Source organism: Ochotona curzoniae, unplaced genomic scaffold (genome assembly GCF_017591425.1).
Source record: "Ochotona curzoniae isolate NIBS_2020 unplaced genomic scaffold, NIBS_Ocur_1.0 contig_4792, whole genome shotgun sequence".
In the NCBI taxonomy this organism is placed as follows: Eukaryota; Metazoa; Chordata; class Mammalia; order Lagomorpha; family Ochotonidae; genus Ochotona; species Ochotona curzoniae.
Genome location: NW_024466389.1, coordinates 6,792,719 through 6,804,808, shown reverse-complemented (window position 1 = coordinate 6,804,808; position 12,090 = coordinate 6,792,719). Strand labels below are relative to the sequence as shown.

Below are 12,090 nucleotides of genomic sequence, written 5' to 3'. Positions count from 1 at the left end.
AGAAGGAGAGAGAGATCTTCCATCCACTGGTTCACTCCCCAAGTGGCAGCGAAGACCAGAGCTGAGCTGATTTGAAATCAGGAGCCAGGAGCCTCTTCCGGGTCTCCCACACGGGTGCAGGGTCCCAAGGCTTTGGGCCGTCCTCGACTGCTTCCCCAGGCCACAGGCAGGGAGCTGGATGGGAAATGGAACTGGCATGCCCATATGCGAACATAGTGGTTACAAGGCAAGGAGTAAGGCCTACCAGGCCAGGCCCATGGACCATAACACCACTTACAAAAGAAAAAGCACTTTTCCATTCCACAAACAGCTCTCAAATCCCACAAATTCATTCAAAGCCACAGAGAAGAACACTTTCTAAAAAGGAAATAACATATAAAAGTATCTCCAGGCACACACACACAGTTGCCGTAACTAGATATATTTGTTTAAAATGAAGAGATTAGAAATCTGCTATTAGTCTTGACTGATAAATCAGACACTATAAATTTCTGCATCCATTCAGTTCCTCAGCACCTACTCTTCCCGAGAGCATTCTCTTGCTGGCAAAGTGGTGGCCTGCAGTTCTCTTCCTCGGCCTCATCTCACACAACTTACGCTGGCCTCAGTTCCAACATGTCTAGGAGCCAGACACCAAGCGACCAGAGGGGAACGTGACATGCCATCTGTGTCTTGAACGCATCCACTTCCTGGACAGGCAGGACACTTACTTTCACTTTCTACTTAGATCTCCCTTTTGGCAACAGGAGGAAAAGCAGAAGACCAGGAAAGCAGCCACTTCTGCTTCCCACGCAAGGAAGACAACGGTGGCTGCAGTCCTTGGCTAGACATGTCAGAAAAACTCAGAAAGGACAAGTGAGCCCCTGGGGTTCAACTAGTACACTAAGCCAACACCTCTGCCACTGCTAGTTCTCCCAGCCTGACGGGGTCTCCCTGAAACGCACCTCCAGGGAGCTGGGCTCTCCCTACGGCTGAGGTCTGCCTTCTGCCTCCGACGCTTTCACGGGCTGCAGACTGACCTCCCCTCTCTCGCTGGGTAAGGGCTCCACTATGAGTAGACCCAACAGAAGTGCCATCAAAACGAAGAACACGAGAGAAGGCGGTTTCCAATTCCCACGCTAAATCGTGGGCTACATGTGCCAAGCACAGGCCAAGCTCTCCAGGGCCTCACACGGCACGCCGTCCTGCCATCAGCAGCTCGCCACGAAGCCCACCGAAGCCCTCACAGGACGAGTGCCCAGCGCTCTGCTGGGCGGTCATTTAGGATGATCGCTATGCCAGCAGGCTGGTGGTTTTCACGCGTTTTCCCACTTGATCACTGGCAATCTGTAGAAATCTGTTTCCCTAGTTCTAAAGAAAGTGAAGCTCAGAATTTTAATATTAGCAATTTCAAAATTAGTAATGAAACCATAACTGAAGCCAAAGTTAATGAAACTGTCACTACAACATGGCTGTCTCTACAATGCTCCATAAAAAAGGAAATATTTTTAAAAATATTAAACCATAGTACACACCGTAATCAGCAGAATTATTTCGATTTCCAAAGAATTTAATCATTCCTGAAAATCTACACCAATACAGCTACATGCTTCAGTTACCCTATAATAATCAGCAGTCATTTGGGAGAAGATAATTACCTTTTAGACACATTTAGTACAAAACCAGCTGGGCATTAGTTTCGTTACTGTCAACAGAACAAATACTATAGAGAGAAAAACAGAAACGCAGCCCCTGCCAAGCCTTCTCGACCAAAGGGTACCACATGCCACTCACCTTTGAGAAGCGCCACGGAGAGCTGGTCAGTGTTCAGGTTATTGACATATTTCCCCAAGTAGGTATTGAGAACCCAGGCGACAAGACCTTCCAACATGACTATGTTCTCAGGAAAAGATGTTTAAAAATCATGCATCACTCTTTATTCTTTTTTCACTCATGGTTATGGAAGGATCTATAAAAGGAAAGGGAAAAAAATCAGCAGAAAACTGGATGATTTTCTAAGCTGACTTCCTACTCTGCCTGCCTGGAGGTAAACTAAACAACAGGTTTTTAAAAGATGGGGGAGGCAGCATGCGCCATGGTCAGTACATGCAGGGCCGACTGACACCTCTACATTTGGAAGTGTATTCGATACTCTTACAAGTGGACCAAAAAGTACCTGCCGTTCAACACCTGTGCAACTTGCAGATATACCTGCTCAGGGTCTGCCCTTCCCTTTAGACCGCCCTGATCAGTCAGTTCTCAGTTGCGTGTGACCTGGCAGTGTCTGGAGACACTTCTCACCACCCTGACTGTGGCAGCTGCTGTTGGCATCTGGCGAGTAGACTACGGAAGCGAAGTCCTCTTTACAGCACAAGGCAAGCCCCTCACAGCCGAGAATGACCCAGCCCAAACATCAACAGAGACTACACTGCCCACGAAAGGCAGAGATGCCCTCAGACATCTTTGTATGAATAAAATTTACCTTCTGCAATGATCCTCACCAGACTGCCCCAACTACGTTCTACAAATCTCCTCTTGAGGCTCATTCATAAAATAGTATAAATGAGAAGGAGAAGGCAGTGCCTTAGCACCCTTCTGCGGTGTCTGGGGCCTGCACTACGCTGCCTGGGCACCAAACTATGCTGACAGGATGAACTACCTCGGTCAATAGTTACAAAAACCAGAACGCTCTAGGCCAGCTGGGGACGTCGTTAACTGCTTCATCAAAGGATAGAAGGCAGAACAGGTTGGACCACTCTCTCGGCCAAGCTTTGCAACTTGCTTCTAAGTCTGTGGCTGCACGAAAGTGGAATCTGTCAACCAACAAACTTTGGAAAGATTTTCTCAACCCCAGATCAATGAAACCGACCACACATCACGGCTATCAAGACCACTCAAAAAACACCCTCAGGGGCCCAGTACTGAAGCCTAGTGGCTAAAGTCCTCGGCCTCTCGAATACCAAATGGGCAATTGTTCATGTGCTCCACTTCCCATCCAGCTCCCTGCTTGTAGCCTGGGAAAGCAGTCAAGGACAGCCCAAAGCCTTGGGATCCTGCACCTGAATGGGAGGCCCACAAGAAGCTCCTGGCTCCTGGCTTTGGATCAGTGCAGCAGTGGCCATTGCGGTCACTTGGGAAGTGAATCATCGGACAGAAGATCTTCTTCTCTGTCTCTCCTCCTCTCTGTATATCTGACTTTCCAATAAAAATGAATCTTTAAAAAAAAAAAAAAAGAGTTAACATGAGAGTCCAGCACGGTAGCCTAAAGGCTAAAGTTCTCACCTTGAACACACTGGGAGCGCTGGGATCCCATATGGGCGCCAGTTCTAATGACGGTTTCCCAGCTTCCCTTTCAGCTCCCTGCTTGTGGCCTAGGAAACCCAAAGCCTTGGGACCCTGCACCCACATGGGAAACCCAGAAGAGGCTCTGGGCTCCTGGCCTCAGATCGGCACAGCTCTGGCCACTGCAGCCACTTGGGAAATGAATCATCAGACAGAAGATCTTCCTCTCTGTCTCTCCTTCTCTAAAACTAACACTCTTACATTTATACAGGTATTCAACACAGCTACTGTGCACCTGCTCCCACTTTGGGGCAAAAAACCTACCACAACCTTTCGTGTTGTGGGAAGGCCCCCTCCCCACTAGGCCAGAGACTCCAGAGTCAACAAAGCAGGCACTCTACTTAGAAGCAGCCTGCTTTGGGGGTCCTCTCCTAGCCCTGAGCCCCCCTCGAGTGAGGGGCACCAGAGCCTACCACCCGAACAGCAGCCCAGTCACAAAGCCCCCAGAAGTGCTAAGCCACCGTTATGCCACCCTCCGAGACTGACTTGTCAACAGTATCTTCCGCTGCCAGACAAGATGCATTTTTTTTTAATTGCAAAGTCAGATATAGGTAGAGGAGGAGAGACAGAGAGGAAGATCTTCTGCCCATTGATTCACCCCCCCAAGTGATCGCAACGGCCGATGCTGCACCAATGGGAGCCAGGAGCTCTTCCAGGTCACCCACACAGGTACAGGGTCCCAAAGCTCTGGGCCATCCTTAAATGCTTTCCCAGGCCACAAGCAGGGAGCTGGATGGGAAGCGGAGCAGCCGGGACTAGAACAGGCGCCTATATGGGAGCCGGGTGCGTTCAGGGCGAGGACTTTAGCCGCTAGGCCATCGCACAGGGCCCAAGATACACTTTTATTTATTGACAATGAGTTTAAAAATTTTGGCAAACTATTTCCTCACTTTCTGTTTAAGGTTGCAGTTGTACTATGCCACCAATCTGCTAGGGATGACTGGGTATTTGTTTAAAGACAGGTTACAGGAGCAAAATTTTTTAAACAAGAAATGTTTAACAGACTGAATAAAAGGAGCATTTCTCTGTCGCAACCGTAAGCAAGTAAATGAAAACAGAATGTGAAACTGACCCGGTGCCAGAGGGCGGGCGCACCAGGAGGAGGAGCCAAAGGCAGAGTGCTCCTCCTTACTGTGGCTGCTACCACTAAGTCAGCCCTCGCTGCCAGCACACGCTCTCCCGGCAACGGGAAAACCACGGCCAACCACACACAAGTGGTCCACAAGCTCAGGCCGTGTCCGGCTGGCTCTGAAGGTGGGAGAAGTAAAAGCCCAGGTGAAAAACACACGGAGCGGGTGGGAGGGGGCGCTGTCACGCGTCCCTGTCCCTGCTCGGGGAGGCCCAGACCAGCAAGCACCCCCAGCAGCTCCAAGGGGCCACTTCCAAGGAGTCCCCTTAGGAATCCGGCGGCAGGAAAGGGCGCCAGATCGGCCAGAATCCCCAAGTGTTTACAGCCTAGCAGGGCTCCCGGTAGCTGCCTGGCGTTGGCCCCCACCCCGCCATGGGACAGGTGTCCCTGGGCATCGGGGCAGGCAGCCGGGTGTGACCTTGAGCCAGGCCCCTGCCCGGCCAGGCTGCCAGACCCGGGAACGGGCAGGTCTGGCAACTGGAGTGGGGCGTCCCTCCCCGAGGCGGCCAGGGAGCTCCGGGCCCGGAGTGCGGGGGAGACGCGGGCCGCCCTAAGCCCCAAGTCCCCCTCCAGGGTCCCACACAAAGTCTGGAGGGGCAGGTGCCGGTGGAGGGAGCGGGGAGACCAGGATCCCCACCCCGCCCTCCGCTCCCCTAGAGGGGCTGGTTAGAGGTGCTGGACGCCCCCTTCCCGGGCGTGAGAGGAAGACCTGGGGAGCGCGCGGGGGGCTCGCACCGCGGCCCCAAGGCGGAGAGCTGCCAGCCCGAGGCGCCAGGCTGCTGGGACCCCGGCCAGGGACCCCGGGCTGGCTGCACTCTGCCCGGCTCTGGCACTCAGCAGTCCCCGCCGGGGAGGGCGCCCAGGGAGCCGGGGAGGGCGCCCAGGGAGCCGGGGAGGGCCCGGACGCCGGCGCCCGCGTGCCGCGCTCCCCAGCAGGGCCCGAGCGGCCGCCCGCCGGCCCGCGCCGGCCCTGCCCTTCCCCGCGGCCCGCGCCGACCCTGCCCGGCCCCTACCTGAGGTGTCGCCGGCCGCAGCCTCAGCCCGGCTCTGCCTGCGCTCCGCCGCTCCTCAATGGCGCAGGCCGGCGGCGCTCCGGACCGCCCCGACCCGATCAATCGAGCGGGCGACGCGCCGGAGCCTGGCCAGCCGAGCGCCGAGCCATCGAGGAGGCGCCCCCTGGCGTCGGCTGCCTCTGCCAAGAGCCGCTGGGTCGGGCTCCCGAGGTGGGGAAACTGAGGCCCAGGGGAGGGACGGACTCAGGGAAGACTGGGGCCCTGCTTATCGCCCACGTGGAAGGAGCGACTGCCCTTTGATGTGCTTCACGCAGTCTGCCCTCCACCCGCGCGGCAGCCTCTAGGGACTACTGGGGCAGGCCACTTCCTTCCCTTCTTAAAACAGCATCCCGACCATACTCCCGGGAGCACTCACACCCTTGCAGGTGCGTGCATTTGCGCATCCCGGTGGGTTTGCTTCCTTCCAGTTCCAGCCGCTCTTTCCTGACCTCCCTCCCCGCACCTGGTGCCCCAGCTGCGTCGGATTCCTCCTGCCTCCTGCCTTCCAGGCCTCCCCCAGGCAGGAAATGCAATGCAAGTTGCACACAGGCAACAGAGGAGATCACTGCACTTTTTTTGGTGGTGTTGGGGGGGATATATTGGAAAGACAGATTGACAGGAGAGGGAGCGACAGCGAGAGGTATTCCATCCACTAGTTCATTCCCTCAAATACCTGTGACAGCCCCTGGCTGGGACTGCTGAAACCCGGAGCCTGGATTCCCCTCTGGGTCTCTCCTAGGGGTGGCAGAGTCCCAAACACCTGAATCCTCACACTCTGCTTTTCCAGGTCAATAGGCAGCAAGCTAGATTGGAGACAGAGGTGCCCTGACTCTGAGACGCACCGGGACGGGGTGTGTGGAGGTGTGTCCCAAGAAGTAGCTTAACCAGATATGCCACGGTGCCCAGCTCAGTATATGTTTAAAAGGTGAAATTAACTTTGATGGACCATATATAATCCAGTATGCCCAAAATACTATCCTTTCAACGTGTAACCAACAGGCAAAAAAAGCTGATGAGTGAAGCGGATTTTGTGCTTGAGGCACATCACCAAGCAAACTACGCCCTTCCCGGTGCCCAGCGACCTCTGGGGCCACAGCGGGACCTGCAAGTCGGCTCATGCTATGCCTCAAATGCTCCGCCTCACGGACCACTGCATCCAAGGCTGCGCTGTTTGCTAACCTGAGATGGTTTCACTTTTTTACACACAGACTGTATTTTTTTAATTTTATTTTTGATGATGTTTACATTAGGGTGATTACATAGGGTGATTGGGGTGAGATGGATCCAAGATCAGGGGAGAAATGGGTGAGACCTTTGTTTCCACGTTTTCTTTTCCTTCTTCCTATATCGGGGAGAAGGGAGAGACAAGGGGAGAAGTCACACCCAGCCCCCCCCCCAACCACCTCAGCACTCGGGGATGGGGAACGGCCACCCGGTGTCATCCCAGGGTCCCTGATGTGCCGCGTGCCTCAAGGGGTCTGCTCAAGTGGTTTCTATAGTTCTGAAATGCTGTCCATCTCCCAGACACAGGATGAGGATGTCCTCCCAAGGTCCATTGGCTGACGCAGGCCACCCCTGAGTGTCCGTTTGCTCAGGCGTATGCTGTCATGCTCCCCTGGGGTAGTTGGTCAATTTGCTCTGCCCTCCTTCCTCTGCTATGGGACCAGGTGTCCTCTGCAGGTTCCAATGGTCTGACCTGTCCTCCACGTGCATCTGGGTATGCCGTCCACTGCTCTGTCGAAGCTACCAAAGAGGTCTAGTTTTGACAGACGCACTCCACTGTCAAAACACAGGTCCTGCCACTCTCCCCACAGCTTGAGTTATAACTCCAGCAGTTTAGTTGGGAGGATCCTCAAAAGAAATCTCTTCCTAGATGATTTTAGACCTACCTATTGTGTGTGTGCCCATCTGTACAGGGTCCAGTTCATGCTGTCGCCCACATCAGCCTACGTCCATACTGCTCATTGCAATTGCTACGTCAGATCTATCTCCAGCCCCATTTCTTACACAAACAAATGGGTGCTGCGGCCCAGCCCAACCCTGCCCTCCACCCAGTGGGCCCTCACATACACCATCGGGAGCTGACGCCCAGTCAGAGCACCAGCAGGTGCCACCGCCTGTCCAGCCAGGCCCACCCCCAGTCCTTGTTCTCATGCTTGCCAGTGGGAGTTGCAGCCCATCAGAGGAGTGCCCACAGTTTCCCTACTGGGCCCACTCCCAGCCCTGTATCTTGCACTCTTCAGGTGGTTCTGCAGTCTAGCACAACTAGACTGCCCCTGTCCCAGCACTTTGCCAGCTGATGCTGTGGCAAATCCCAACCAGCCTTCCCTTGTTCTGGTTCATGCCTGCACCAGTGGATATAGTCAGTTAGCCCAGCCTGGCTCCCCCCCTCCCCCCGCCCACAACCCAGTTCACATTCAAGCCAACAGGTGTTGTAACCCTGCCCAGCCTGGTCTGCCCCCAGTCTCAGCTCTCACTGGATCAGTCATCCAGTAGGAGAGTCCCCACAGCTCCCCTACCAGATTTGCACCCCCCACACACCAGGTCTTGTGTATGCTGGTGGATGCCACAGCCCAGTCTGGCCATGACCTATCTCACCTCAGCATTTACCAGCAAGTACTGTAGCCTAGCCTGACCTGGTCTGCCTCCAAGTTCTAGCTCACGCTGGTGGGTGCTGCCGCCCAACCTCACCCAGCCATCCCCCAGGCCTGGCCCTAATGTTTACTGGCTGGAGTTGTGTCCTGACCCAGCCTGTCCCACACCATGGTTCTCAGATTTGCCAGTGGGTATCATGAACTGGCCCAGCATGGCCCACCCCTATACATGAACCACACTTATGCTGGTGGGTACTGTAACCTGGCCTGGTCTGAGCTGCTCTTGGTCTTGGTTCTTGAGCGAGCTCACCTGCAGGGACTGAGTCCCGACAAAGGAGTTTCCCAAGCTCCTCTATCAGATCTTCTTCCAGGGGCAGATCTCATACACACTGGTGGGTCCTTAGCCCAGGCTGACTTGGTCTGCTCCGGCAGGAACAGTGGCCTTGCCCAACTGGCTCACACCCATTCTGGTTCTTGCTTTTGGGCACTACAGCCCAGCCACACCTGGTCCGCATCCAGACACAGCTCTCAGGTGGCTCAGTGGAGGCCAAGACCTAGCCCAGGCCAACCTGATTCTCCCACATCAGTGTATGCTGGAGACTGACTATATACTTTCCCCACCCTGAAAACTTCACCAAAGAAGACTTCAACTTTTTCACAAAGGTTTCTTAAATACCTAGACATTACCTGGCACAGAAAATCCCCAAGGGAACCAACATTCCGTCCCTATGGAGTTAAAACCACACATGGCAACTCCAGCATCCCACATGAGGGCCCTGGTCAAGTCCCAGCCGCTCTGCTTCCCATCCAGCTCCCTGCTAAAATGCCTGGGAAGCAATGGATCATGGTTCCATGTGCTTGGGCCCTTCTACCTCCATGTGGGAGGCCTCAGGTAAAGTTCCTGGCTCCTGCCTTCAGCATGGCTCAGCCCCAGCTGTTGTGGGCATTTGGGAAAGTGAACCAACTCCCATAAAACCAGAGAACGCAGGAAACATGATGCACGCTGCAATGAGAAATTTACTATAGTAGTTATCAACCCTTGTGATGCCAGCCTAGAAAGGGTGCCTATGGGCTGAGTCACTCCTAAGGCAGTGTGAGCCTCCCCCTGTCCTGACTCCACACTGCCACGCCTCTAGTGGAGCAGGCAGGGCAGAGGGTGCCAGGTAACTGGGGTGGAGGGCAGGGTGGCCTGGGGGAGGGGGCGGGGAGCAGGAATAAATTGGGGTGGGGAGGATGATGCAGCTGTGCCTTATCTTGATGGTGTGGTGATTACAAGACCGTATACTGCTATTAAAATCCATTTCTACCAGTTTGTGTCCTAGCTGCTCTACTTCTCATCCAGCTCCCTGCTTGTGGCCTGGGAAAGCAGTAGAGGACGGCCCAAAGCCTTGCAACTGTGTACCCACATGGGAGACCTGGAAGAAGCTACTGGCTCCTGGCTTTAGATCAGCTCAGCTCTGACCACTTGTGGATGATGGTTACCACAGCTATGGAGGTGGGCGGAGTTTGTGTAGGAACTATGTGTTACTCAGACCTCTCACCTTCAAACCCCTAATTAGGAACTGGTGAAAATGACCTTTAAAGTTTACAATACTCCTAAGGAGGTGGCTGAACAGGTGAGGCAAGATAGACTAGAGAAAAAGGTGACCCTTCAAGTCCCAGGCATTGATGGCGGCACTACCGCCAACCACACCTCGTGGAGCCTAGGCACCAGCAGGAGCCTGCTTTAAATGCAGACAGGAGGGACACTGGTCCCAACAGTGCCCCAACCCAGGTTCTTGCAGGCTTACTAAGCCATGTCCACGCTGCAAACAGGTCGCTGAAAATTGGATTGCCCAATGTGGGAGTCTGGCAATCCACCTCCTGGAATGCTACACCCTCCCCCGGAGCAGTCCTACCTACCCGGCCAACACCCAAACTCTTGGAACTGACTGAAGATTAGCAGGGCCTGCAGACAGATATCCCCATCAGCCTGGTTGAGCCCTGGGTCTCCATTCAGGTGGCGGGTAAGTCCATCAATTTCCTGGTGGACACAAGGTCTACCTATTCTGTGTTGCCTGCTCATGCCAGCCATACATATCCTTCCCAGATCTCAGTTATGGGTATTGATGGAACTCCTAAACCCTTACAGATAGGGCCTAACACACTAACCTTTAAACACCAAGATGTTTCTCCTGCCTTCAATCCTATTAATAATCTTACTCTGCCTCCCAGTAACTAAACAGACCCTTACATGCGACAGGTCACATTATTGGCAGAAGTTGCCCTACAAAACCATCGAGCACTGGATCTTCTGACTGCGAGTAAACGGGGATCTTGCATATTTTTAGAAGAGAAATGTTGCTACTATATTAATGAATCTGGTCTAATAGAAGCTAGAATATAAAATTCACAATCAGTATGCAACTGGCTCAACAATTTACAAAACTCGGGCAACAACTCTGGTCTGAATATTTGGGGATCCCCACTCATGTCATGGCTCATCCCAGTATTCACTCTACTAATAAATATAGGCTTCTTACTAACCACTGCCCCTTGTTAGCTAAGGTTTGTCCAAGAAAAAATCTGTGACGCCTCATGGGTCACCTTCAAATAGATGCTTCTCCACCCCTATACTCGGGTGCCCGTGGACCCTCTTCCACTCCTCACATAGGGACTACGCCCCTCCTCAGCAGGAAGTAGCCAGATTGACTTCATGCCCCTTTTCCTGTTACCAAGAGGCCTGAATGATGGTTACCTTGGCTATGGAGATTGGTGGAGTTTACAGTCACTTGGACCTCCAGATGGACGCAGAAGGGGTGGTGCAGATCTGGCATGTCACCAGGGCAACAGAGCCATGGTGGACCAGTGATGTCCTCGGGCTGGTATTTCATCTCCTAATAAGCACTGGAGAGGCAGGAAGGGAATAAACGCCTTCTGTATGCTCCTTTGCATGCCTTTTTGTCTGTGCTTTTCATCCCCGCAGATCTCTGCTCTCCTTCTGTCTCTCTGTTGTGTGGAGAAAAGACCCAAGAACGGACCACCCCCAGTAAAGGCCTCTTATCAACTGTTGGCTGAAGCTTTTTTCTTTCCATGGTGGTTGGCGAACCTTACAGGGGAGTGACTCAGTGGACGGAAGATCTTCCTCTCTGTCTCTCCTTCTCTTCATAAATCTGATCAGCATTTCCAGTAAAAATTAATTTTTAAAAAAATTTTAATTTTGTGCACAGTTAAAACCAATACATTGTGTTTTATGTAAATTATCCATCAATAACATTGATATACACATACGTGTATATATATATATATATCATTATGACATATATATCATGTCATATATATGTCATAAATGTGTCCTGTATAGGGCCCGGTGTGGTGGCCTAGTGGCTAAAGTCCTCACCTTGAATGCACCAGAATCCCATATGGGTGCTGGTTCATATCCCGGCAGCTCCACTTCCCATCCAGCTCCCTGCTTGTGGCCTAGGAAAGCAGTTGAGGATGCCCAAATCCTAGGGACCCTGCACCTGCGTGGAAGACCTGGAGGAAGCTCCTGGCTCCTGGCTTTGGATCAGCGCAGCACTGGCCATTGCAGTCATTTGTGAAGTAAATCATCAGATGAAAGACCTAGCTCTCTGTCTCTCCTCTTCTCTGTATATCTGACTTTCCAGTAAAAATAAATCTTTAAAAATGTGTCATATATATAAATGACACATATATATATGGCAGAACTGCAGATGGAGAAAGAATAAGAGATGCCCTGTCCTCCAGTTCACCCGCACATGGCAGATGCCAAGCTGGGGCTGGGCCAGGCAGAAGGCAACAGCCAGCAGTTGCATCCATTTTCCCCATGAGGATAGCAAGAACTCAAGTACTCGAGCCAACACCCGCTTGCTCTCAGGTGCACATTAGAAGAAGTCTGTATCTGAGGTGAAGGTGGAATTTGAGCCCAAATACTCTGATAAGGGATGTGGGTGAGTGAGCTGCATCACTACCCCTGCCACACACATCCTCAAGC

At 53.0% G+C, this 12,090-nt stretch overlaps 1 protein-coding gene across 3 annotated transcripts in view; it reads right to left on the bottom strand.

Annotated features, from left to right (window-relative positions):
• The window catches only part of VPS13D (vacuolar protein sorting 13 homolog D), a 245,173-nt gene extending 243,229 nt beyond the window's left edge, over positions 1-1,944 (bottom strand). For all 3 annotated transcript variants that reach the window (XM_040987935.1, XM_040987936.1, XM_040987937.1), the window contains exon 1: positions 1,774-1,944. In XM_040987935.1, coding sequence (XP_040843869.1) covers positions 1,774-1,870 — 97 coding nt within the window. In that variant the 5' untranslated portion in view covers positions 1,871-1,944. The remainder of the gene's footprint in view (positions 1-1,773) is intronic.
• Positions 1,945-12,090: the final 10,146 nt, after the last annotated feature.